This window comes from Felis catus, chromosome A2 (genome assembly GCF_018350175.1).
Source record: "Felis catus isolate Fca126 chromosome A2, F.catus_Fca126_mat1.0, whole genome shotgun sequence".
Taxonomy (NCBI): Eukaryota; Metazoa; Chordata; class Mammalia; order Carnivora; family Felidae; genus Felis; species Felis catus.
The window spans coordinates 79,706,301-79,732,304 of NC_058369.1; the positions used below are offsets into that span (position 1 = coordinate 79,706,301).

The 26,004-nt window shown below is 42.2% G+C and overlaps 2 protein-coding genes across 22 annotated transcripts in view; one reads left to right on the forward strand and one right to left on the reverse strand.

Moving 5' to 3' along the window:
* The window catches only part of SRPK2 (SRSF protein kinase 2), a 256,095-nt gene extending 247,828 nt beyond the window's left edge, over positions 1 to 8,267 (forward strand). For 12 of the 17 annotated variants that reach the window (XM_019825360.2, XM_023250282.2, XM_045052278.1 and 9 more), the window contains one exon: positions 7,828 to 8,267. In XM_019825360.2, the coding sequence (XP_019680919.1) occupies positions 7,828 to 8,012 (185 nt within the window). In that variant the 3' untranslated portion in view covers positions 8,013 to 8,267. Of the gene's footprint in view, positions 1 to 4,671; positions 4,731 to 7,622 lie in introns of all 17 variants that reach the window. The other 5 variants (XM_045052272.1, XM_045052274.1, XM_045052275.1 and 2 more) reach the window with 2 other exon arrangements.
* A 3,622-nt stretch (positions 8,268 to 11,889) lies between these two features.
* The window catches only part of KMT2E (lysine methyltransferase 2E (inactive)), a 99,488-nt gene continuing 85,373 nt past the window's right edge, over positions 11,890 to 26,004 (reverse strand). For 4 of the 5 annotated variants that reach the window (XM_006929135.5, XM_003982682.6, XM_045052271.1 and 1 more), the window contains 12 exons: positions 24,030 to 24,194; positions 23,415 to 23,723; positions 20,005 to 20,259; positions 19,701 to 19,845; positions 18,760 to 19,010; positions 18,341 to 18,397; positions 17,638 to 18,201; positions 16,380 to 16,666; positions 15,425 to 15,513; positions 15,196 to 15,321; positions 14,916 to 15,013; positions 11,890 to 14,161 (listed from right to left, as the gene is read on the reverse strand). In XM_006929135.5, the coding sequence (XP_006929197.1) occupies positions 12,650 to 14,161; positions 14,916 to 15,013; positions 15,196 to 15,321; positions 15,425 to 15,513; positions 16,380 to 16,666; positions 17,638 to 18,201; positions 18,341 to 18,397; positions 18,760 to 19,010; positions 19,701 to 19,845; positions 20,005 to 20,259; positions 23,415 to 23,723; positions 24,030 to 24,194 (3,858 nt within the window). In that variant the 3' untranslated portion in view covers positions 11,890 to 12,649. The remainder of the gene's footprint in view (positions 14,162 to 14,915; positions 15,014 to 15,195; positions 15,322 to 15,424; positions 15,514 to 16,379; positions 16,667 to 17,637; positions 18,202 to 18,340; positions 18,398 to 18,759; positions 19,011 to 19,700; positions 19,846 to 20,004; positions 20,260 to 23,414; positions 23,724 to 24,029; positions 24,195 to 26,004) is intronic. The other variant, XM_019825358.3, reaches the window with a different exon arrangement.

Sequence of the window (26,004 nt, forward strand, 5' to 3'; positions counted from 1 at the left end):
TAGCAGGTGGCTCTGCTCAGAGCTCCCTGCGCGTAGCCCTTCAGGCCGGAAGGCGGCGTTCCTGTCAGCCTTCCTGTCAGCAGCCCTGCTCCTAGGGCCACTCGGAGTCTGTGCGTGACCACTGCCTGCTCCCCGACGGGGGTACGGAGTGCTTACCTGGGACTGTGCTGCCGCAGTGTCCCATTATTACTGCACATGCGCTTTAGGGCCTGCATGCACGGGCTCCGCCAGGGAGCTTGTTGGAAGGTGACCAGGGTCGAAATACATTTGGCCTCCTTGGTAAAGACAGACCAGACGCATTGTGATTCAGTGTTACTGTGGTAACTAGGGTCCTTTCCCCTTCATTTGGATATGAGGGAGAATTTCTGACTAGGCAAGTGATTGGGAATTGGGACCCAAGTCCTTTCCTGATCATTGTTTATTTATAATAAGTGGAGATCAGAAGGGATTTAGGGCTTTTACAGAAGTCACAGAAATAATATTTTGATGAATGAGGGTGTGTCATGAAAATAGATTTTACCATGTCCCCCAGGATGAGAGGAATGATTTGTTACACAAAAGATGGGTTTTGGCATGCCCCCCCTAAGGAATGTGTGCGGATATACAGTTTGGAAGTAAGGAGATCTTAAATGTATCCGTTAACCTTTTTTAAGTGCCTGCATGCCAGAACTGACAAAGAGAAAAGCAAAATCAGAAGCTGTTATTAATTTGCTTGCATCCCCTTGGAAAATAGCCAACGATTGAGAGGGAGTGAGCAGCACCCTACCCTGCTCTTTGTCCTCCTGCGGGAGACCCAGGCCACATCTTCACCCTGATGCCTGTGAGGAAGAGCATGGGGTCTGTGTGTTAAAGCTAAAAACCAAGCGCAGCTAAGTGACCTCTTCTTAACGTACAACTCTGGGTAAAATGACTGTGACTAGTCTGAACAGTCATTCCTTAGCTGGGAATTTTCCACGCGAGCTGGATGTTTTGGCAAAGGAAGGTAGTTACTGTTCTCATCCTGTTACAGTTTGATAACCAGCAGGTTAACTCCTCTGGGTGTGGACATTAGCCACCAAATGTCTTTCACAAAAATCCTCTTCACCAGTGTATGAAGATGTGCCCCACTAGAAGTAAGCACCTCTGTGCATTCTGCCCCTGCTTCTGTCCTGTTAGGGTCTGAGGTGTGTGTGTCCCCCCGCCCCCCCCCCCAAATTCATGTGTGGGAATCCTAACCCCCAAAAGTGTTAGTATTAGGAGGTGGGGGCCTTTGGAGAGAACATAAGGCCATGAGGGTAGAGCCCTCCTGGTTGGGATTAGTGCCCTTACAGAACAGATCCCAGACCACTCCCTTACCCCGTGCAGAGGACACGAGAGGGTCTGTGGCCCGGAAGGGGGCCCTCGTTGGGACCCAGCCCTGCTGGCAGCCGGATCTCAGACTGCCAGCCTCCACGACTGTGGGGAATAAATTCATTCTTATTTATAAGCCCCTCATTTTGGTTGTATTTTGTGATAGCAACCGGGATGGAGTGCACCTTGTCCCCAGGAAGTGTCCCAGTGCTTGTCAGGTGATGTAGCAAAAACAGTGCAGGCAGGAGTGCACCGTCCCACACTGCTGTACAGACGTTCTGTCGACACACGAGTGGCCATTGTTTTAATAAGACATACTGTTGGAAATATCAGAGTAGTTAATTTTTTTAAAAAAACGGTTTGATTCTAGGGAAGGGCATCACGTGGGCTGGAACGTGTGAGAGTGATCTGTTGTGTGTTGGACCAGAGACCTTAAGTGCAGTTCAAAGCATGCAAGAAGCCTGTGCAGACAGGGCACCCGGGTGGCTCAGTGAAGCATCCAACTCCAGGTTTCAGTTCAGGTCACGGTCTCACAGTTTGTGGGATCGAGCCCCACACTGATGAGCCTACTTGGGTTTCTCTCCTTCTCTCTGCCCTTCCCCTGCTCATGCTCCCTCTCTCTCTCAAAATAAATAAACTTAAAAAAAAAAAAGAAAACAAGAAAGCCCGTGCAGAGCATTTTCAGTGCAATGCCGACACGCCCCCTGTGATAGGGCTTTGTTCTGCAGTCTTCATTTTTAGTGTTTGAGATGAAACTTGTTAGAACGATTTCACCTCCCCTCCAGAATCCCCCACATCAACAGATTCTCTTACTTGTGTGAAGATCGAAGCCCGCCGTAGGCTTCGGGCCCGTGTAGGCTGGCGCTGTCCCGTTCATCATCTAGGCCTCAGGTGGTGAAACCCGTTGGTCGCCGCGGTTTGCTGACTGCACAGGCAGGTGGCAGGTGCCAGGCTCGGGCACGAGGCCACCTTGGGGATGCGTGGGGCTGATCTCCCCATGAGCCGGGCCCTGTGCAAATGACTAGAAAAGGTTCTTCACACTAGTGAGTCTAAAACTTTTAAAACGTGTACTTTAATACACGTTTTAATACAGTTTCACTTTAAGCATCACTTCTGAGTTGTGAGCACCCTCTGTGAGATCAGGACCCCGGTCTGTCTTGTTTGGTGCGGGATTCCCCACAGCCCGGTGCCCAGTAGTCACAGAAAATAACTTCAGACTAGAAACATGAACCTGTGTTGAGTCCTCCTTTCTGGAGAGCGAGAAGCAGGTGACACTGTGTCCCCCTTGGCCCAGGACGGCCCTCGTGGCACCCGCACGCCCGCACACATGGCCCTGTTTGAAGGCTTGCGTGGTCTAAGGCCCTCCCTTGCTAGGGTCGGGGTGCAAGGCGGGAGGGTACGGTAGGGATGGTGCGGTGCCCTGGAGGCAGACTGGAGGGACACTGGGCACACCACAGAGACATTTTGGAAAATAACAGACCACAGGCCACAGCTGATCATAAGTCTGAAACTAGCGCTTTAATCATTTCATTTTGAATTTGAGCATATGATGCAGAAAAAGTAATGAAATTATTGCTCTCAGCTGTTCAGTTCTAGTTAGTTCATCCCACATATTCCTGTCGTTTATCATGATTAGTGTGTATTTTTACTGCGTGCATTAACACAGTGTTGGGGTTCTTTTAAAGCTATTACTTTGTTTTAAGCTTTGTTCCAGTTTTTTAAGCTTTTGTTCCAGCTTTATTCAGATGTAATCCACATACCGTACAATTCACCCTTTTAAAGCGTACAATCGAGTAGTTTTTAGAATGTTCCTGAATTATGTAGCCGTCACCACTGTCTGATTTCAGAATATTTTTATTCTCGACAAGAAACCAATCCTTTGCCCATTAGCACTCATTCTGGTTTCTTTCCCCCTGACCCCTGGCAGCTGCTGGTCTTCTCTCTCTCTGGGTTTCTCTGTTCTGGACATTCCATGTAGATGGAATCCTACGGTGTGTGGACTTTGTGATGGTTTCTTCCATGTGTTCCGGTGTTTGAGTGCTCATGCACGTGGGTGCCTGTGTCTGTACTCTGCTTTTGATGTGTGGAGAGACCATGTTTGGTTGCTTCGCTCACCAGTTGATGGATATGTGGGTGTCTGCTTTTTGGCTCATATGAATAACGCTACTGTGACTATCGTACAAACTTGTGGATGGACCTGTTTTTACTTCTCTCTCTTTTTTAAAACTTTATTTATTGATTTATTTATTTTGAGAGGAAAAAAGAGAGGGGTGGGGGGAGCCTGCGTGGGGGAGGGGCAGAGAGAGGGAGAGAGAGTCCCAGGCAGGCTCTGCACTGTCAGCACAGAGCCCAGTGAGGGGTTCAGTCTCACTAACCTGTGAGATCATGACCTGAGCCGAAAATAAGAGCTGGACGCTTAACTGACTGAGCCATCCAGGTGCCCCTGTTTTAACTTCTCTTAAATCACTTGTGACAGTTGAAGTATAAAACTTAAATTTTGATGAAGTCCAGTCTTCTACTTTTTCCTTTGTTACTTGTTTTTGTTATTTGTGCTTTTGATGTCACATCTAAGAAACCATTTCCTGCTTCTAAGTCCCAGAGATTATTCTGTTTTCTACTAAGAATTTATAGTTTTAGTTCTTAGGCTTTGGGCTGTGATCCATTTTGAGTTAATTTTTGTATTTGTTGGGGGTAAGGCTTATACAGATACTGAACTCAGATATTGACCTACAAATTTGTAGGAATTTCTTCAAATTTCTAGTTTTGTGTCTTGCTTGTACCAGTATTTGTGGACAGGTTTCCTATCTATATATGCCGTGAAATTTATCTGAATCTATTTTATATCATGGTTTATTTTCTAGTTACCAGTATTCCCTGAAATACAGTACAAGGATTTCCCTCATAGTCTCCTATATGCTTATATGCTTAATTCTGGAATATTACAATTTCAATGAACAAAATAAAGTATTTCTCTTCTCACAGATCACTTAAAATGATATTCAGGAGAAGTCTGATGGAAGTACTTAACTTTTTTCCTTAAAAAGTACTCTGATAATCTGGGCCTGGCGAGTACAGTAGCAGGTCCCAAAGCCTTGACTTGGCAGGCGAAGGAGCCCTCCCTTGGGGCCTGTTTCTGTCCGTTTTCCTGGGCTCTGTCAGGGTGATTCTGCCCCCAGGGCGGATTAGGAGCACGAGGGGCTGCTGAGGGCAGGGTCATCCATCTGGCCTTGGGCTGGGCTCCCAAGGAAAGACAAAGTGGTACTCAGCGTTCTTTAGGAAGGAAAGGAAGGAGACGGTTTAAATGGTAAAGTCTTTCACTATTAAGTGTCTGGTTTTTTGCAGAATGTGTTGCAGTGGAACATATCTTGGTATACTTGCCTGAGAGAGAAGAAGTTGTCAAGGTAAAAATTTGTTAACTTGTCCAGGAGCCACTTGTACAATAGGAGCAGATAGTGAAAAACAGTCTCTCAAGCGTTTTCTTATTTCATTTTGTATTCTGAGTTGTGGTAGCAGAGGTGGCTGTTCACGAGGCTGGGGCTGGGGAGGGGACGGGGTCCCTGCTCATGGGATGAGCCTGTCCTAGCGGCGGATGTGCACGTTTGGGAGTTGAGGGCTTGTTATTAAAGAGCCTTTAGCAACCATTTGTGAGACTTGTTTGTTATTGAATTGAGCCTAAGAGTTTGTACATGGAATCATAGGGCCTAGGCAAGTTTATTTCCTGTGTTTTTTCTTGGCATCAGTTTTTCCACCTGTCTCCATAAGGCACATGCTTTTTCTTCGAGGTGGCACTTCGGGGTTGTCACGGTAGCGGTGTCGGGCACGTGTACCGATCGGACCTGAGGGTTACTGTGCCTGGTGCATATGCTCGTGTTACAGACAGCGTCTTCGCCCACAGGTTTTTTTGTGTGTGGGATTGATTACCTGGTCAAAGTGTGTTAGGTGTTCCAGTCAGTTCTTTGCAAATGTTTTTATCAGTTTATAGCTAGTTAGGTCTGAATAAATAGATTTTCAGGGCCTTTCAGCTTGTGTTGTTCTCATCACTGTTACTATGCAGATTTTAAGGCGGCTGTTGTGGTAACGCTTCTCTCTTTTCATGGAAGATTGAACCTAATTTCATGCCTGTTGATGGATTTTAAACTGGCCCCCTCCGAAATAGATCCCTCAATGTTCTGATAGGACTGTGCTTCTCAGCTGTTACATTCATTTGCAACCTCGGGCAGTGTTCGTTCCAGGTCAGAAGAGATGAAGGTCCGTGAAGTTCTCTCCCCCTTCCAGAGGACACGTTTTGGAATGTTCCATGTGAACTTTCTTAGTTTCCTGCAAACCTTGCTCTGGTGAGCTCCACGCTCTCTGTAAGCCCAGGAGAGCTGTATTACGGAAGATGCAGAGAGAGAAGCCACCTTCTAACAAAGCTGCTGTTTGGGGGGGTACCTGCTTTCCATCTTGAAGGGCGCTTTGAAGGTTACTCTTGTGATCATTCTCTTCTATTCTTCTTTTAGTACCAGACGCTGGGCCATATAATTTCCCTCCATGTTCCCAAGTAATATGAAATAGTATTCATCAGGTCGATGTATCATGGTTTGTTTCTGTAACCACGGTTATCCTGTCACTGAGCACCTGTGATTTTGCAAGTATGCGTACTGGGTGGGTGGGTGGGGTTGGGGGGATTGGGAGGGTGGTGCCAGGGTTTATTTTCTTAGGCTGGATTTCCAGAGCTGGAATTTCCAGATTAAAGGGGATGAGCTTTGAGCCATTGCTCAGACTCTGTTCTCATGGACACAGTCTTCCTTCTACAGGAGGGAACACTTTCTCCTCTCAGATGGCCCTTTCTCTACTCCCCTCCCCAAAACAGAGCTGACCTACAGTCTGTAAGCCATGCCGAACTCCGTCCTCCGTTTACTTTGCACAACATCCCTCCAACAAGAAACATTCCGTAAAGTTCTGTTTATCCCAGATCTGGTGCGCGTGACGATTGCAACTCCGTAGACATACCGGTTCACAGGAATGTAATTAAGAGAGAGTGGAGGCCGAGAGAAAAAAATCCTAGTGGGTGGGATTACAGGTCATTCCTCCTTCTGTTTTTGTACTTTTCTGTAACGTTCTTTTATTTTCTTTGTGATTAAAGAAAGAGGAGAATGGTCTAAATTGAGATGCGTAAATGCGTGAAACAGACCAGGCCTCCTGAGAAGACCTAGTAAGGAAGCATCTCTTAATACACACCGTGAGACACCTGGCTTGGTGGGTGGACAGAGCAAGTGGAAGAGGAGAGCACACCTGGCCCTCCCGTGGGGCTACATGTGGGGTGCCTGCCTCAGCAGGACCGGCCAGCGCTCTGAGCCCAGAGCTGTGCCTGTGCAGGGGGAGCGGGGAACGGGCCCCGGGCAGCCCTTCCTTGTCTCTGCGACCCGCAGGGGAGGCCTCTCTGCCTACAGGGGAGGCGCGTCCTGTCAACATTTCTAACGGGAAGAGAAAAGGAATTAATCCTAATGAAAGGTATCCTGACCTTTTGGCAGTTTGATTTAAATCAGCTTTTTTTCCTATTATGAAAAAGGCTGTCCTAGTTTTCAGACCATTTACTAGATCGTTGGTTGTTCTGTTGTGTTGGTCGGGGCTCCTCGTGACCTATGGTTTCTGTGGTGCAACTAGCACATGTTCAAGATTTGATGTCCTGATCTCTTAGATTTTACAGCCAGCGTGTGGAATTGAGTGGTGTTTGGTTCACCTTGGCCTCTAGAGCTGTGTTGTCTGGTACAGGAGCCAGTGGCTAATTGTGGCTGTTTAAACAAATTAAAACTTCAGTTCCTCAGTCGCACTGGTAACATTTCCAGGGCTCAGTAGTCACATCTAGCTAGCAGCTGCCATATTGGATTAGTGAGCTAAAGTACACCTGTGCCATCAAAGAAACTTCTCTTCAACAGCACATTTCTAGACGGAAGGACTCCCTTTTTCTTTGCATGGTCACATGCAGAAATAATGGTCCAAGGAGTTTATGCAGTGTGTTTCTTAAAGCTTTTTCTAAGCAAATTTACAAATTGCAGAAGATCCCACATTGGAGGGAGAGTGCCTTTGTCAGTCTTTGCAAATGAAAACATTCCGGGTGTGGTGCCCTGCTGGCTCAGCCGGTGGAGTCTGTGACTCTTGATATCAGGGTCCTGAGTTTGATCCCCACGTTGGTTATAGAGCTTACTCAATAATAATAAACTTAAAAAAAAAAAACCATCCTGGGGGACTCAGCACCTCTACTTACTTAAAAAAAACCTGGAACTGATTAGAACGAACTGTTCCCCTTTCAGTGAATCCCTTGTTTGCATTCGTCCAGCTTACGCAAAATAACACGGCCACAAAGACCTTTCATGGTCACTGCTTGGGGGGAAGCCGGCCTTTGGTGTTGCCTAGTGTTGGGCAGGTAGGTGTCCGCTTCACTGAAAACCTGGCCGGACCACCAATGGGAAATGCGCGTGTGGAGCTTCCTTGACACTGCCTGTTTCTTCCCCGTAGGAGAACTGCGGCATATCACCAAGCTGAAGCCCTGGAGCCTCTTTGATGTCCTTGTGGAAAAGTATGGCTGGCCCCACGAAGATGCTGCACAGTTTACAGATTTCCTGATCCCAATGTTAGAAATGGTTCCAGAAAAACGAGCCTCGGCTGGCGAATGCCTTCGGCATCCTTGGTTGAATTCTTAGCAGATCCTACGAGTAGAGCATTCTGAGCTAGCAAATGTTTTCCAGTACATTGGACCTAAACGGTGACTCTCATTCTCTAACGGGATTACAAGCGAGCTGGCTTCATCCTCAGACCTTTATTTTGCTTTGAGGTACTGTTGTTTGACATTCTGCTTTTTGTGCACTGTGATCCTGGGGAAAGGTAGTCTTTGTCTTCAGCTTAGTAGTTTACTGACCCACTTTCTTCTGGAAACAATAACATGTCTCTAAGCATTGTTTCTCGTGTGACATTCAAATGTCAGTCTTTTTTTTTGAGCGAAAAATACTTTCCCCCTTGTGTTTTGGCAGGTTTTGTAACTATTTATGAAGAAATATTTTAGCTGAGTACTATATAATTTACAATCTTAAGAAATTATCAAGTTGGAACCAAGAAATAGCAAGGAAATGTACAATTTTATCTTCTGGCAAAGGGACATCATTCCTGTATTATAGTGTATGTAAATGCACCCTGTAAATGTTAATTTCCATTAAATATGGGATGGGGACTCAAATTTCAGAAAAGCTACCAAGTCTTGAGTGCTTTGTAGCCTGAGTTGCATGTAGCGGACTTGAACTGCTCCCAGGAGCTATGCAGACTTTTCATTCCATAACAGCCCTTTTACATTGGATTTTAAACAAAGTGGCTCTGAGTTATGTCATTCCCTATATGGCACTTTAAAGCAAGAAAAGACATGCTTTCATTTGAAAATACGTACTATAGTTTTAGCACTCTCATTCATATTTTTGCGTATTTTTAAAAGTACTTTTAAGGAAAAAGAGCAATTTCCCTTTAAAAATGTGATGGCCCGGTACCATGTGGTGTTGCCTCCTCCAAACACTGTAAGTTAAACTCTACATAGATTAAATCGGACAACAAAAACCATGTGCAGTGTGTGGAATTAGAAATATATATATACACACACACACACACACACACACACACACATATATACGTATGTATATATATATAGTTTTTCTTTTTTGGAAAAGCTTACTTGTGTTTCTCCAAAACCAAGGTGTGGTATGTACAGTTAGCGGTGCAGTGGGCACGACCCTAACATCTCAGAGGTAACAGGGATCACGTTCATTCCATAGGCAGTTATATGCGTGGCTATAACAATTTTCTGAGCTTTTTCATTGTCTTCCCATGTATTGAAGTTGAGAAAATGATTTTCCCTTTGCAGGTTGCACACAATTTTGTTTATGCATTTCCTTAAAGTTTTAGAATCCAGGACACAAACCATAGTAGGCAATACGATTTTAGAATGTAATCTACAGAGGTGTATTTAGCCTCTTTTAGAAGTCAGTGGGTTGAATGTCAGGTTTTTTAAAAATTTTACATTCATTAAGGTGCCTCGTTTTTCTTGACTTTGTCCATTAACATTTATCCATATGCCTTTGCAATAACTAGATTGTGAAAAGATAACAAGTGTTGTAATAATAATCCATTGTTTGAGGTGCTTGCGGTTGTCTTAAAAATTAAAGTGTTTTGGTTTTTTTTTTTCCAGACATTGCCTTGGTCATTGGCCTATATTTGAAGTGATAGAATCAACAAACATGTGCTCTCCTTTTAGTGCAGTGTGACCCAAACTAAAGGAAGTATCAACATTCCTATTGCAGGAAATGTAGTCGCACAACATGCATTAAGGCTTACTTAGTACACGGAAATCATTCATTGTGTTGTAAGAGTAGAATATGGCTTTCGAAGAGCTGCTGTAGTACAGATTCATTGCCTAGAATTTCAGTGATTCCTCTTCGTGTTCCATGAAATCCATACTAATGACATAGTGTTTGAGCATTGCAGATTTTCTTCTCTCTTTTTACTAGTTTTCACTGTGAGGGAACAAGACACAGTCCTTTAGGAGTTAGCATGGTAATCACATACCGCTGTGAGGTGCAACAGAACCACTTACGAAATGTGCATGCCGAGGTTTTCCGAGGAGGCTGTAGGTTACCACGTAGGTTCTACGACGGATGGTTGCTGCAGACACAGTTTCCGTAGGATCCGTTCTTACAAGAACCACAAAGTATATGTCTTCATCTTCCCCTAACTGAAGAATTTGTATCAGGGTTATAGCACACTTGAATGAAATGTGTCTAATGCAATTGCAGCTCATGTTAGAAAATAAACTAGATTGTTATGAATTTTGTAAAGACCTGTCCCTAATAAGAGCCTAACTGGTGTACAATGTTAAAAAAAAAAAATGTTCTAGAAGGAATATATGTTTGTATTAGGTATAGTATGTTTTTTTTGGCAGGAACCTGGTGGCTTGAGTTTAAAGAATACATACAAGCCGAGCGAGAAGCGCTGGTTATACGGAACACTGCAGCCGGCTCGGACGTTCTAGTGAACGTCCTGCTTTCCCCCTCTGGTCCACATCAGGCCTTCATGGAGAAGGACAAGCAGTGGACCACATACATGATGATAGCAGATGAGAGGCTGTCTGGCTGGAAACTAGAACTGCCCAAAGGCTTAAAAAAAAACAACAGATACAGGAGCTTCAGAAAAGCCTAGACTTTTTAGGTGAAAAGCAATTTACTGACTGACTTCTTCCTGTGCCTGGATCATACGTAACAGTTAACAGGAGAAACCACTGTCCTTGGGCAGATAACTTCAGTTTGTATCCACAGCTGGGATTATTCCTTAAATTCCGCTTTTAAATTGTCCATTTTTTTTTTTTTTTATGACTTCAGTGAAATTTTGGTAGAGGACAGCATTTGGGAGTCCGTGTGTCCTTCATCGAGGAGTCGAGGAATTATGCAAGATCCTGCAGTTTATAGAAAAGTTTCTCTATACATGATTTGTGTAGTAGGCCAGTTTATAACTGAGGAATCCTAAATCCTTAGGAGGACAGTCCTTTAAAGAGTTTGAATAATGCTGTTCGCTATGCTAATAGTTAACCTTTGTTCTTGGAAACCGTTGGGCTGGGTGATGTAGAGCCATGTTTTTCTTGGACAAGTGTTTTTTTAGTGAATACGGGAAGTACAATTTTGTTTGCTAAAGTCAAGGAGGGCAAAGTTGACCTAAGTTCTTTTAAAACTTGAAGCTGATTAGAATTGAGCCCTAAACATGGCTCTCTGTGTGCCCTTATTAGCTGATTTTCAAAAAGAAATGGGAGTTAAAAGTGTGCAGTGTGACTTTCGTTACTGCCAGATATTATCCAGTCATTTTTAGTCTGTTCACTTGTTTCTCCAGCACACAGAATTTTTGTGCTGTGCCAAATTATGCCAACTAGGGAAGACTGGAAAAATGCGTTCGTGTCATTACTAACTAATGCTCCTCAGAGGCAGGAGACAGAATTTATTTTTCCAAAATAACTAGCATTTCACTTGAGAACTCTAAGGGTAACGCCTTCTTCCTTTTCCTTTTGTACACCCAAAACAAACTTTTAAAAACTCGTATTTTTTTTTCCCTGAATACTATAGAGCTAGATAATAAATGTTAATTTAAGGTTTAGAGATAATTTTGATTAATCAGGACATTGCAGTCACGCATGTTCTAAAGTGTACAAGTTAGATATTTGTGTTTTTTAGGTCAACTACTCCATATTTTACAGGCTCTAACTGTATCACGTGTGATGCTTTAATGATACGGGCTCACATTGTACGATGTCAGACAGAAGTAAATGTGCACAGCATCTCCACAGCAGAGTAGATTCCTGTGAGTTGGCTCCTGCAACAGTGACAAGTAGGGACATCATAGGAACAACCCCTTACTGCTTCCTGATGACTGCTGAGGTGGTGGTCGCTAAAGAAAATGGAAGGCTCCTTACAAACTACATCTGAAAAACTGTAACTTTTTGTAAAAGACCCTTGTTTGAACAGACTCCAATCTCAGAAGCTGTACAGGACAATCTGGTAAAACTGACATAATTGTGATTTATTAACATGAATTAAAATGCCCAACCAGTGCTTCAATGTGACAGTATATTTAAAATAAAAAAGAAATTAAAGGCCATATACTGTACTACTCTCACAAAGATCACACAGTTTTGCAAAGACCTGTCATATGTACAACGCTATATATCCAATGAGAAAAGCTGTAAGCAGTTATATACGCAAAGGAAATGCAGTATTTACAGTGTGTCGGGAGACGTTAAAAATCATCTATACATTAAATTACATTTTGCTCGCAAATAACCGATAAAACAAAATGAGCCATGTCCACACCAAACTATAAAAATCTGTATTGCATTTTTTTTTTTATACCTAAGATGCACTCACAGAACTGCTGACAGGAAGAAAAATGAAAATCCTCATAGTGCCATTTCTTAGCTGTGTACTTAAATGCATATGTATGAAATAATATAGAAAACATTCACTAAATGAATTTAACTGCAACAATAAAATTGAAAGATCATGTAGCATCAAATCTACTGCCAGAAAAACAGCTGGAATGTTCACTTACAAAATAAAGATACCTAATACTGGCTTAACAGCACATCTTTTAAGGAATTTTAAAAAGCAAAAATGGGAAAAATACAATGAAAGAGCACTGGTTTTTTTTTTTTTTTTATACAAAGTTTCATGTACAAGCTTTAAAAAGTACCTTAACAGGTACATATGAAATATACAGTTTATCTTACAGAACATTTTAAAAAATGTTTTTGGGGTCCGTTTTAATGCCACCCTGAACCGTGGTAATTGTTCTGAAATGTCGGTGGCACCTGCGCTCTGTGAATTGGGATTTGTCCAGGCACTGGAGATGCCTGCTGGGGTCCTTGAACCCCGTGTGGCAGGGCCACAGAGCCAGGATGAGGACAGAACCCTGAAGCAGTAGGCGTTGGAATACTGTTTGGTCCTTGGGGCTGGAGATGAGGACCTGCGACTGGTAACGGACAATGCGGCCCTGTTCCAGAAGGCTGGTGTTGGGGTCCGGGCCCCAGAGTGGTGTGGTGTGTGGCTTGGGAGGGATACGGTGGTACGGCCGGATGAGCACTTGAAGGAAACAGTGGAGGTCCTTGATGAGGCGGGTGGTGTAAGGCCTGAGCGGACGTGGTGTGGTGCCCAGAAGCCAAAACACTGGAAGGTGGTGGTGGCGGTGGCGGAGGCGGCGCCGAGTTGACAACATGCTGGTGTTGTGCTGGCAGACCTTGGAGTCCCGTGGAAGGATGGGGCGGTGGGTGGTGATGAGGGGCGGGACCGGGAGGCGGAGGGGGGGGTGGCAAATGGTGGCCCGCGGTTTGCGAATGAATGTGCGACCCGGGGGTGACGGCGTGAACGGGCCCCACCACGTGAGCCACTGAGTGTTGCTGATGGGAGCTCGGCTGCTGGACGAGGTGCGGTCCTGGGGCAGGGGGTGGGGGGGGCGGTGGGGGGACCACGGTGGCAGCAGTCTGATGGTGGATCGGGGGGTTCTGAGAAGGCAAGAAATGCCCTGGAGTAACATGGTGTCCTGGGACGGTTTGCTGGCTCGCGGTGCCAGGAAGTGCTTGATTTGGTCCCGACGCAAACACAGTCTGTTGGGAAAGCCCACCTTTAAGCTGATTATAATTCTGAAAGTTTGCAGAGGGCTGCTGGTTTTGATAGTAAGACGAGGAAGAAGGGGGCGGAGGGGGTGGAGGGGGTGGAGCCGCGCTGTTCAGACTCGGTTGGTTGAACTGGGTGTAAGTGGCCGAAGATTGTCCCGAGGGGGTCTGTGTAAATAACGCTCCGGAGGTCGCCTGCTGAGTGCTGGCTTGCAGGGTCTGTGCTGCGGGGTAGAAATTTCTCTGAGGCTCTCGCTGAGGGGTTCCCACCTGAGGTGACTGTGCGTGATGAGGCCTGTAGGGAGACCCTAACTGCTGGGCGGGGGGCTTTGGTGAGAGATAACCGTGCTGTACCGGCGGGTGAGGTGTCGATGATTTGGGAGGATTTTCTACGTGAGGGGACGGAGGACAGTGCAACTTCACTGGCGCAGAAGGCAGCTTTTGTGGAAGTTGCTCGGATGAGCTTCGAACAAGTGGCTGAGGAGGAGGATTCTTCGAAAGCGCTTGGGTGTTATTTAATAGCTGTTTCTGTTGGAGCTCTGTTTTCAGGTGAACACCGTTCTCAGCTTCTGACACAGTAACTGTGGCCTCCCAATGGGACTCTGCTTTTGTGAGTATTTTCCCATGTGCTTGGACAGGAAGTACAGGTCCCGGTGAACCAGGCTATGAAAAGGAAACAAATCATGTAAGAAACGTTTTATGTACATTGAGGTTTGTTATCAGTGGTATTTAATGTTATTTACATGTTCATTTATAAATGAAGATAGAGTCGAGAAGTCCATCACAGAGGCTTGGGATATTGAAAAGCCAGCTTTTTCAGAGGCTACAACAAGTTCTGATAACTAAGGTTAACCTGAATTCCCTGGATTAATTTTTATTAAGACCAGGTTAAGGAAATAATGGTCCTTACATTTAATTTGCCTTTTTTTCTTAAGCGATGAAACCTGCTTTTGAGGCTTATTTTGAAAGATTTCTGATAACCTTCAATTCCATAAACTGAAATTCCTACACCCTAATGATAAACCCAAACTGTTTTGATGTCACGTATGAGGAAAAAGAAAATCAATCTCCTATCCCTCATCTTTAGTTTCCAAAGATACTGCCACATCAGACCACCCCCCATGTCATGATTCAGGGTGGTAATAGCATTTCTTTTCAATGAGTGTCACCTGACCTTTTGTTTTTTGGGCATTCACTGAGTGGTCAGATATTCTACGAAAAGACTGAATTTCCTGGGATACGGAGGTGGAATTCTAGGAGAAAATGTAAATTACTGAAGCACAGTGAGCACATTAGACCATTTGGTCAAAAAGTATCCAAAAGTCAGAACCGGATACTTGATACAGCAGAAAAATATCCGGATGCATAGTACCATCCACTTTTCTGAACAGCCTTGTTCAAAGGTCAATTTTATTACCTTGCTCATTTTTGAAGGGCTTTTACAAGTATTTTGAGAAGTGTCTGGGGATGGACATTCATTTGTAGTCACGGATTCTGGATTTTCAGGGTCAGGATCTGTAAAGCAGAAGAAAGCTATATAGTAAATGTAAGATTGCGCGACAGTATTGTCTTACAACTAACACTTTGTACAAAGCAATGTCAATTCTATTCAAACCAACTTTTTATAAAGGCGCTCTCCCTTCTGATTTAAAAAGGTTCTTAAAACAATAATCATGATGGGTCCTCTGCTTACTGACCTTCCATAAGTTCACTGAAAGGAGGGACTGGGCCCTGGGGCTGCAACTGGGGAATGTGATTTGAATGAGATGGAGGTGAAGACGGAACATGACCCGGTGAGCATGGGACACATGGCGACTCTGCCCCTGGAGGTGAAGCAGACCCAAAGACAACATTAGAACCGCAAAGAACGAGGGTACATCATGGTCAGCTGGCTCCACTTTTGGGCAGAGGCACAGGCTCACTTACCACTATCTCTGTCTTTTCGGTGATCGCTGAGGAGTAGCGCTCGCTGGTAACTCCTTTCTCTCACCTGCTCCACTGAGGTTGAAGCGGTCCTTGAACATAAAATCATACCGTCAATTCAAGGAAGGTACTGCCAGCTAGATTATTCTTTGTCCTGGATGGTCAACATGTCCTCTCAGACCAAGGCTTTTGCTCTGCTGGGAGAATACTTAGGTGTAAAGCTTTGAAAACAGCCTGTCTTTTCTTTATCCTCATATATTTAAAGAGCTCAGTCAGACTCCATTCCTTTGTCTTAAGGCAACTCCTTGGTGGAAGGGAGCAGGGGGTTGAAGGGTGACATATCAGCATCCAGAATGTCACTGCAGGGACCCATACCCTTTATAAATTACCCTGTGTCTGACAGCAGGAAGCTCTCAGGGGTAAGGGGACCGAGGAACAACGTGAATGAGCCCTTCTGCCCTTTGCCAAGACCCACCTATATCCGGCCTCTATTCCTACTGAAGAAGTACTAAAGTTGGTTCTTCTTTTCTGTAACTGGTAACAAGGGCATATAAGGAAACTGCAGGATGTTGACTATGATACAAGTTCTTTGGAGATGAGTATTTGTATGAAAAACGTGAAAATTATCAAAGAGGAAGCACAGTGGACCCTTAAACAGGCAGATGCATAGCTGATTTAAAACCCTATCAGCAAAGAGGATCTCTCTGAAGTAGGACCACAGACGTCTATCTCCTCAGCACTGGGGGAACGACGACAGACAGGAAGAGAGTTCCTTAACAAAAGCGTGTGCTTTTCAGAACAGCAGACTTAAGGTCTTTACAAACACGGCTGCGTTCAAAACCAGCTATGTAAGGGGTCCTGACTGGAGGATAAAGAACACCGACTACTTTAATTATATATGCATGCATACTACCCAGAGTTCTAAAGTTACCAATTAGGTTTTTTGAAACAGGCTTACCACTGAACTTCTGGTTCATTCTTCTCGCTGGCGGAAGCTTCCTTAACGGGACAGTTATTGCTGGTGTCTTCTGAAGCAGCGCTGTAAACCGTAGGCGGCGCCGGTAACGGCAGGCCCGTGGTGCTCTCTGCCTGCTCCCCGCTCTCGGTCCTGCCGCCACAGCTGTCACCGCTGCTGCTCGAGTTGCCACTTGCATGAGGGGACACACTAACCAGGGGAAAGTGGTCTGCCTTGGAGCCGCTTTTCCTAGCTTCACGCTGTCTTTTACGGTATTCTAGCAGGGAGACCTGAAGCAAGAAAAGGAAAAGCAAATCTTTTTTTCTTGTTTTATATGTCAGAGTCAATCTATTCTTTTTTTCTAAAGAGAATTACTGTATTTACATTAGGAAAATTATGTAAAGTAATTTTTGAACAAATAATAATTAACAATTACCAATGGCTATTATATTGCCAGGCATTGTATTTAGATGATTTACATACATTATCTCATTTAATCCTCACAACAACCCTATGAAATAGGTATATTATCATCCCCATTTTACAGATGAGGAAATTGAGTAACTCACTCACTCAAGGTCACACAGCTGGTGAGTGTTGGAGCCGGGATTCGAACCTAGGTCTTACTTGAAAGCCCGTGCTCTTTCCACTATACTACATTGCTTCCCACAAAGTTGCCAACTGGACTCTGTTATAAAAATTAAAAGCACACATCACTAAAATTCTTTTGACTTGCAAAGCAATAAGCCTATTAACAAAGAAAATACGTGTTGTAGTCCATCCCATTCCTCTGAGATAAGGCATTCTTAACAGTCTGCCAACCAAATGGTGGTAAATCAGGGAACTTCAAGTAGTATCTACAGAATACTTTCCAAATATTCATATCCGTGGTCTAAATACTATTGATACTATGGTTTAGGAAAGAAGCAGGGCTGCCTGCTAACATGTAAAATAAGGATAATAGCACAAATATTATTCAACTCTGCTTCTCTGGCTGGGAAGTGGTTATTCTTTCAGTGAAATAAATCATCTAGAGGTTTCAGTCTCTGAAACCATGCTTAAAGAATGTCCCACAGCTCACTAGAATGTTTTACTTGTCTGTAAACATTTTCTAATTGAGCATTTAGAAAAGGTTTAAAATGTACACATCAAAAATTTAACTTGAATAACTAAGTATGAATGCCTCCCATAACTATAATAACCCTCAGAAGTAGTATGAAAAAGACACTATTAAAAGGACTAAAATCGTTAAATTTGTAACCTTTTTCTTTTGTGGTGGATTCTGGGGTGTGCAACTTCCGTCGATCAAATTGTCATTAACAGTCCGTCCGAAACCAGAAACAAGCCCATCTTCTGAAGTACAAAACACAGGTGTTTCCATAAATATGCCTCTAGTATCATCCTGCATCAGGCACTTTGACTCACTTATTCGGAAGCCTCCTCCAACCTCCAACTGATGTGAGGGTGTCAGGTCCCTCAAGTTAGAGTTTACAGAGAAGTTAACTCCTGTTCTGTCAGGACTCTTTACCCAGGAAGAATACATTGTGCCCCGTCCAGAGTGAGTAGATTCCAGTTGGCTGGCAGGATCAGTCCTGTCATGTGTAGGTGGTTCCATGGTTTTAAGTAAGGCAGTCTGCTCGATTGAATCGAGTCCCAGTTGAAGGTCTGACACAGAATCCTTTTCTCCAGGGCACTGCCTATTGACCTCAGTCCTACTCCTGGGGCTGGTATAACCGATAGTCTTTATTTCTTGCAGACCCAGGTCAGTTAAATTAGAATTTCTAAAAGGCCCCAGTGTTAACATGGTCGAAGATCTGTCATATCCCTGTTTACAGAATTAAAACAAAAAAAATTACACAAATAAGCACACCTTGAGACTACTTATTTTAAAATCTCCTAATTTAAACAAAATAATAATAGGCAAAGGTCACTAATGTCAATAACCTTATTGAATAACTCCTTACCTCTTGATTATAAGTGCGTCTCTTAATTTCTGGAGAACTTTCGGGGGAAGAAATATTCTATATAAAAGAAAAAATTGAAAGTTAAAATATAAAAATTAAATCCATGATATTTATAGAAATGACAACAAACTATTACACGGACTTTGGTTTTAAACTTTCTTTTATTTCCATTCCCCACATAAGATACCTGCCTCAATTTGATATACACAGCCATTCAGTCTGATGCCGAGTATCAAAATAAGATGAACATTATGCTCATTTTAATAAAAATGTAAAAGTTTAAATTCACATAAGTGAATGTTCCATATCTGCTTATTTGGTTTGTTAAAAACTTTTTTTCTACTCTCAGCACACTGGGGGTTGCTATTAAATACCAATCCCACAGGGTTCCCCCCCCCCCCCCCATTTAAATTTCTCACCTCAAAGTGCATGGTATTTCCTGGTGTGCCAGGAGTTACTGGGGTAACCGGCGAATATATGGGCTTATAACCATTTCTACAAGCTTCATCATCTGATTTTATCCGTGGAGGAGTGGCAAATGATGGGTCCGTGGGAGTAATATCTGTGTGGGTTGGTGTAGCATATGGTGAGGGAGTAGGTGTGGAGGTTTCTGAGTAAGCAGAATCTAGCAACTGATAAAGTCTTCGTTTTTTTAGTGGTGTAGTTAAATCTGTTGATGCAATAATAATTCACAGACATTATATTGCTGGTATGTGCTACAATCTGTAATATATTCTGGGAAAGATCAAAACATCAACAATAGTAATTATGATGACTTTCACCCCCAAACTCAATTTCAGGGTTTCTAAAGATACTACTAACATGAAGCAATCTCTCCCCACCCCACCCTGCGTTAATTTTACTATTACAACATGCATTATCTTGCCAAATGACTTACAGGCCTAGGAGTTTCTAAGAAGTCTTACAAGTACAGATGTTAATTTAATCGATTTATTCTAAGAGTTCTATTGAATCTGAGAAGCAGCCCGTAACTTCACCCCTAAACCCCAACATACATAGTACTACAAATGAAGGTTTTCATGTTTATCTTCATCTAAAAGGTTAGAGGACAGAAAAAAGTTAACAGTATGCTTCTTGTGGCCCCTGGGTGGCTCAGTCAGTTAAGCATCTGACTCTTTTGATTTTGGCCCAGGTCATGGTATCAGGGTTGTAACATGGAGCCTGCTTGGGATTTCCCCCCCTCCCCCTCTCCCCCCCTGCCTGCACATGCTTATTCGCTCTCTCTCGAAAAAAATGCTGCTTTTATAAAGTACATAATAACTAGAATATGTTTGCTGTAAAAACCATTTACATCCTGCCACATTCTTCACACTAAAACAGTACTGAAAAGAAATTCTACCTGGAAGAGAACAGCTATCATTTAATAGCAGTGGACTTTTACTTTCACCATTGACTGTAGGACTTCTGGATCTTTCTTGACAGGGTGAATTAAATCTATGTAAAATTGCTGAGTTTTCCTCTTCTAAAGCTTGTTTCAACCATCGCTGAAATACATAATAAAGGAATAGAAGTCAGTTTGTAGCTGTTTATACAGCCTGTAAATGTAAAGCTGATGCTAAAAGCATTTCACTGCCAGGAATGATAGCTAGGAAGGAGACTGGCCTTGGCTCATCCTAGATTTATACAGCCAAAGAACAGTTTACCTTCTTGCATGAGCCAGAAATGTTTTCAGTAGGTTCTTTTCTTCTCCTTTTTTCTGAAAGGAATGGTGAAGTAAATCTGATATAGTGCTTAGGAGTAGAGTATACGTGGGGGCTGTAAGTGAGGCCGGGTAAAGAATTGAGCTGTGTGGCTAACACTTCAGGATCTGTAGTTATGCGCAGAGGCCTTTCTGAAAGGCTGTCAGAAGGTTTTCCAGTCTTCTCATTCTTCTCACTTAACCATTCACTGACCAAGTGCTAGAGAAAAGAGAAATCCGGATCATTCTACATGTAATTACAGTTATACAGATGCTCCTATAGAACACTCTGACCCCAAATCTGAAAACATATTATCCAAAATGAAATATTAATTTAAATCATTCATATGTCTAAAAAATCAATCCATCATTCTACATTTCCTTGGGTACCTCGTCTTACTCCTAAAATTTTTTATACAATAGTACTTTGCAGGAAGAAATCACATAATGGTACCTTCTGTAAAAGAGTCAAGTCTAAGAGATTCAGTACCATCTTATAAACACACAAAAACACTGAATTTAGATTTGCTACTGCTTCTATGACCTGTTTGTTAGAAAAATCTGATTTTATGCAGTGCTTTTCTACCCTGATTGACTATCAGAATCCCCAGGAGATGATGAGACCAGTGTATATACATTAAAAAAAAAGGGAGGGGGGGGGTGTGTTGGCATTGACAATCAATATTTAAAATTTTACATAATCCTTTTTAAAATTCTGTTGATTTTTTTAATTGACAGTGCATGCAGTTCAGACTTTACTGGTAACATGAATATGCCCGATCCCTAAAGTATAACGATTACTCCCTTTTCTTGTAGGCTAGTTTTAGTTATTTAATAAAGTTTGACTGTAATGGGCATGGAAATAAGGATTACATTTATCAGCACAAGCACGTTTTGTCTGCTGTGTGGGCACTGATCTTTTCTATGTGGGTATCAAATGTATCCTTTTTATTTTTACTGGAAGTGTAATTTGTTAAAAAAAAAAGTACTAAAAGTAGTTAATACATTCTTACACATACAGATAAACACACATTAAAAGAATGATCTACCCACATCCTGTCTTCCAGAGATAATCATTATAAGCATTCTAGTATCTTTTTTTTTTCCTCAGTGTCTATACAATTGGTTATGTCCAGAACAAAAACCAGAAAAGCACATGGAATCTGCACCCAGATGCCTGGATTATGCATCCTGGCTTTGCCACTTACACTGTGACCTTTCCATAGGTCAAGTTATGCAATCTTTCCACATCTCAATCCTTATCTGTCAAAGAAGGGTCAAAATAGAAACTAGCTCTACAAACAGGGTATTGCAAGGATTAAAAGAGCTAAGTAACATAAAGTTCTTCAAACAGTATCTGGCACAGAATAAGTACTATGTATTATTAAATTGAATGAGGCCTTTACATTAGGAGAAATCATGATAATTCGGTACTCAAACAGTATACTGTTTAAAAGAAGAAGGGAAGGGGCACCTGGTGGGTGGCTCAATCAGTTAAGCATCAGACTTAGGCTCAGGTCATGATTTCGTGGTTTGCAAGTTTGGGCACCACACTGGGCTCTGTGCTGACAGCTCAGAGCCTAGAGCCTGCTTCAGATTCTGTGTTTCCCTCTCTCTGCCCCTCTCCCACTCCCACTCTCTCTCCAAAATTATAAATGCTAAAATTTTTTTTTTAAATAAGGGAATACCATCAACAAAACCTGTGGCAAGAGAGGCTTTTTTAGAGAATCAAATATGATATGAGTCTACATCTCAGGTCAGGAATTTAAGTAAATTGATAACACCACAATAATTTAGTCACTTAAAAATTAAAAGGCAGAAATTATGTCCTATTTGTATCTTCTCTTTTAACCATGAGTTTTTCTTTTCACTAATCCAAATTACAAAGAAAAGGTGCAGTTATTTTTTGTCCTTCCAAAGTGGGCAAGAATAACTTAATTGTTTGGTTTTGTTTTTTTAATTCCAGTATAATTAGCATACATTTAACTGCTCATTAATAAGGCAAGTGTTGGCTTGTTCAAGATCTGAAGGGCTGTAAGGAAGAGTACAGACTTCCAATTAGAACTGTATTTAGATCTTATCTCTAACTAACCCTCTGATTCACTGTGAAAGTACATTCCTGGGCTCATCCTGGTTGTTTACTGATACATTTCTCCTGGCTTCACACTACCTACAAACTGTGCTGAACTTGGTAAGAACAAAGACAAGATAAATTAAGTCTCAAAATATTTTGTTATAAAAGTGTGCGAGAATTACTATTTATGATCTAACCCCTCCCCAAAGAGTCTAAGGATTACCACTTTGGTATCTCTGCTCCAATCTACCATACTCTACACTGGGGGTGGGGGCTTCATATGGATGTTCTGTTATTTCTGAGCTGTAAAGCTCAGGTTGATTTACCTTGGTGAATAGTTTCATAATTGCCTCATTCAATCTGACAGTTTTTCAAAGATGAACAAATTGATCTAAACCTGCCCTTCCCTTACGGCAATCAGTAATTCCTTCACATTTAATTTTTATTATTTACCTATGCTGTGAAATTTGTAAGGAATATAAAAAAATTAAAGGATAACATGTAAAACCAGTTGTTTCTGAGAAGTGTAAACTTAGTACATAGGGCATGCAAAAATAGCAATTTTGATAAATTCTTAAAATCACTACATTATGATTTACAATACAAAAAGGCCGTCTTGATATACTGAATATATAACTGTCTTTATTAACAGTAACGCAAGCATTTTTACTAACTGATTTTTATACTTCTGTGATTCTCAGTCTTGGTTTAAAAAAATTTGTCAGGTGGGGCTGCCCAGGTGGCTTACTCAGTTATGTATCCCACTCTTGGTTTTGGCTCAGGTTATGATCTCATGGTTTTGTGAGTCTGAGCCCTGCATCAGGCTCTGCACTGACAGTGCAGAGCCTGCTTAGGATTCTCTCTCTCCAGCTCTCTCTGCCCCTCCCCCACTCGCGCTGTCTCTCTCATAATAAATAAATTAAAAAAAAAAAATAGGGGCGCCCGGGGGGCTCAGTCAGTTAAGCATCCGACTTTGGCTCAGGTCATGATCTCAAGGTCCGTGAGTTCGAGCCCCACGTCTGTGCTGACAGCTCAGAGCCTGGAGCCCATTTCAGATTCTGTGTCTCCCTCTCTCTCTGCCCCTCCCCTGTTCATGCTCTGTCTCTGTCTCAAAAATAAATAAACGTTAAAAAAAAAAATTAAAAAAAAAACCACAATAAAACTTTGCTAGGTGTAAAAACTATACCTGTTACTCTGTTTCCTAATGAGGTTTTACAGAATGTATCTTAAAAACACAAATCTATTTCACATCATAAGACACTGTTTTTAAAAACAATTCCTACATTCATTAAGAATCATACCTTCTTTGTTTTAGGGTACTTTGTAGGACATTTATTAAGTGCTGGAACTTCAGTTTCAGTAATTATTTCTGCTAGTGCAGTTTCAGTTTCTGGTTCTATTGCAAGTACAGTATTTTCAATATCATTTTGTTGTGAAGTAACTTCTAGATCAGGAGAAGACGGCTGGATATCTGAGCACATGCTGACAGTTCTGTGTCTGCGCCGCTGCTGCCCAATGTGAGTCCTGCTCCGAGAAAAGCTTTTTCTCTGTTTCGTCCTATTCACTTTGGCAGGGGCAGGCTTGCTAGCAGTTTCTTCTTTTGCTTGTTCCTAATTCAAAATACAACAGAGTGGAACTTTTGATACTGTGTTTATGTAAGTGAGAAGCTGAAATCTAAAAGCATTAATTCATTTCAGGAGCTAATTTCCTTAAATGTTTTTCTGAATTCTGATATATACTAAATTACATTTTTCTTATTGAAAAACAAAGCAAATAGGATCTTGTATCTCAAGTCTAAAATCTAGCATTTGAAAAATGCCACTGAGCAGCATTAGACAGAATTCCTTACAGATGCAACTAAACCAGGTGTGACAGTCTCACTGGAAAGTGCTTAAGGGGTGAAAACAAAACTAAACCTGAGTAGCTTCGGCGTCACTGACAGCCTGCGCGTCTTTACACTCTGTTTTAACTTCGGTTTTGGCTGTGCTGATTCTTTCCAAAGCTTGTTCTCTTCTTTTCTCTCTTTTTTCAAGTCTGGCAAAAGCTTGCAGAATTGCTTCCATTTTCCTTTCTTCTCTTGTCTACAAAATTTAAATTTCAAGTGGCATAATAAATGTCATTGCTCTGAAGTACAATTCAGAATTGCAAATGTTCATGGCAAATGTAAAAAATAAATTCTGGGATGTTGTTAGCAAAACCTCCTATTGATGGTACTTGGGGAGTGAGGGTGAACATATACACTGGAGAGCCTCAGAGTCCAAAACCTCTCCAGAAACCCTGTCATTACAAATATATTTCATGAAAGGAATGAATACTTGTTGGATCACTGTTCACGATACAGATAAAGCAAAACAACAACAACAAAAGCATCAAAAACTACCTTGCTCTACCAAACTGAAAATCTCTTTCTTCATAGAAGTTAGCCATTTTTTCAAATAAGATTCGAAAAGTTCCTACGTTAACAAATGTTGACAAGATTACATTCATAGGAACTTAGGGAGCGAATATATTATTGACATTGTGGTACCAGGATATTACAGGCTGAAGTGCTGCGTTCAAATTATGATTCTACCAGTCATTTGCTATCTTTGTGACCCTAGGCAACTTCACAACCTAGTTAACCTTTTTGAGCTTTTTACAAAATGTAGTAATAATTACACTTCACTGAGTTCAAATAGAATGTATCTGTGCAGCTTGCCAACAGCACTTGGAAAATGGTGGGCATCCCCTAGGTGTATTATTTGTACTTTAGCTTTCTTGCCCTCAATTACAATTCTTCTAAGGCATCCTTCTTCCTCTGACCTGCCTTCCGCTGACAGTTCAAGGCAAGGACTGGAACAACAAGAGTTCCTCTGATCTTCAGTTCTCTTTGGAGAGAAAATATTAAAAGCAAGACCCAGAGCCTTGGCCTGTGGGCCTGGCAAATGCTTCAGTTTTCAACCAGAAACAGGAAGAAGCACTTTCATCACCTGTCCAGTTCTCCAAATGAAAAGAACCAAGTCCTGAGTCTCAGATCCGTTTGGCTTTCCTCTTGTGTCAGTGACATGGGGGAGAAGGGTTCGAAACTCAAGGTCGGGATGCATGCATAGTCTTCTCCAACTTGGAGCTTTAGTTCCAGTAATTACTAGCACAGTTTGAAGCATTAAGACACCTATACTCTGGAAACTTTGGCTTACTACTCTTGCCTGTATTTTTTTTTTTTTCATTTTTTACACTCAATAAGGGGACAAAAATCATCTGTCAACAGAACTCCTCTGACAATAGTGACTTTCTAATTAATCAGTTTTCAAAACAAGTTATCCTCAGTCTCTTTATATTACAGGTAAGAAAACTGAGGTCCACGGAGGTAAGATTGCTTGTTACATGTCTGCATCTTCCTTCTCTTGCTCTGGGGTGGGTAACTGGCACTAAAAAACGGCAGAGGTGAAAGTAGTCTTTTCACTGGAACTGAAGTTTTAAAGCTGAATTCTTTCCTTAGTTAATTTCTATCTCTGGTCTTTTAATCACTTTACTCAACCTCCTTGCATCTTATGGCTCTCTATTAAAACCCTGTCTCTATATTAGGGCTTTTCTAAAATCCTAAATTTAGAAATCTGGAGTAATTAGAAAATAATTTGGGGGGCACCTGGGTGGCTCAGTCCAGCCTCAGTTCAGGTCATTATCTCGTGGTTCGTGGGTTCATGCCCCACATCAGGCTCGCTGCTGTCAGCACAGAGCCTTCTTCTGATCTCCTCTGTCCTCCTCTCTCTCTGCCCCTCCACCGCTCATGTTCTCTTTCTCTCAAAAATAAATAAATAAAAAATGATAATTTTCATAACTGCTTCACCTGTTGAACAGGGGAGCGGGTGTGGAGAGAGGAGAAGGGGCTAATTACTGTGGTTATTTTATCTC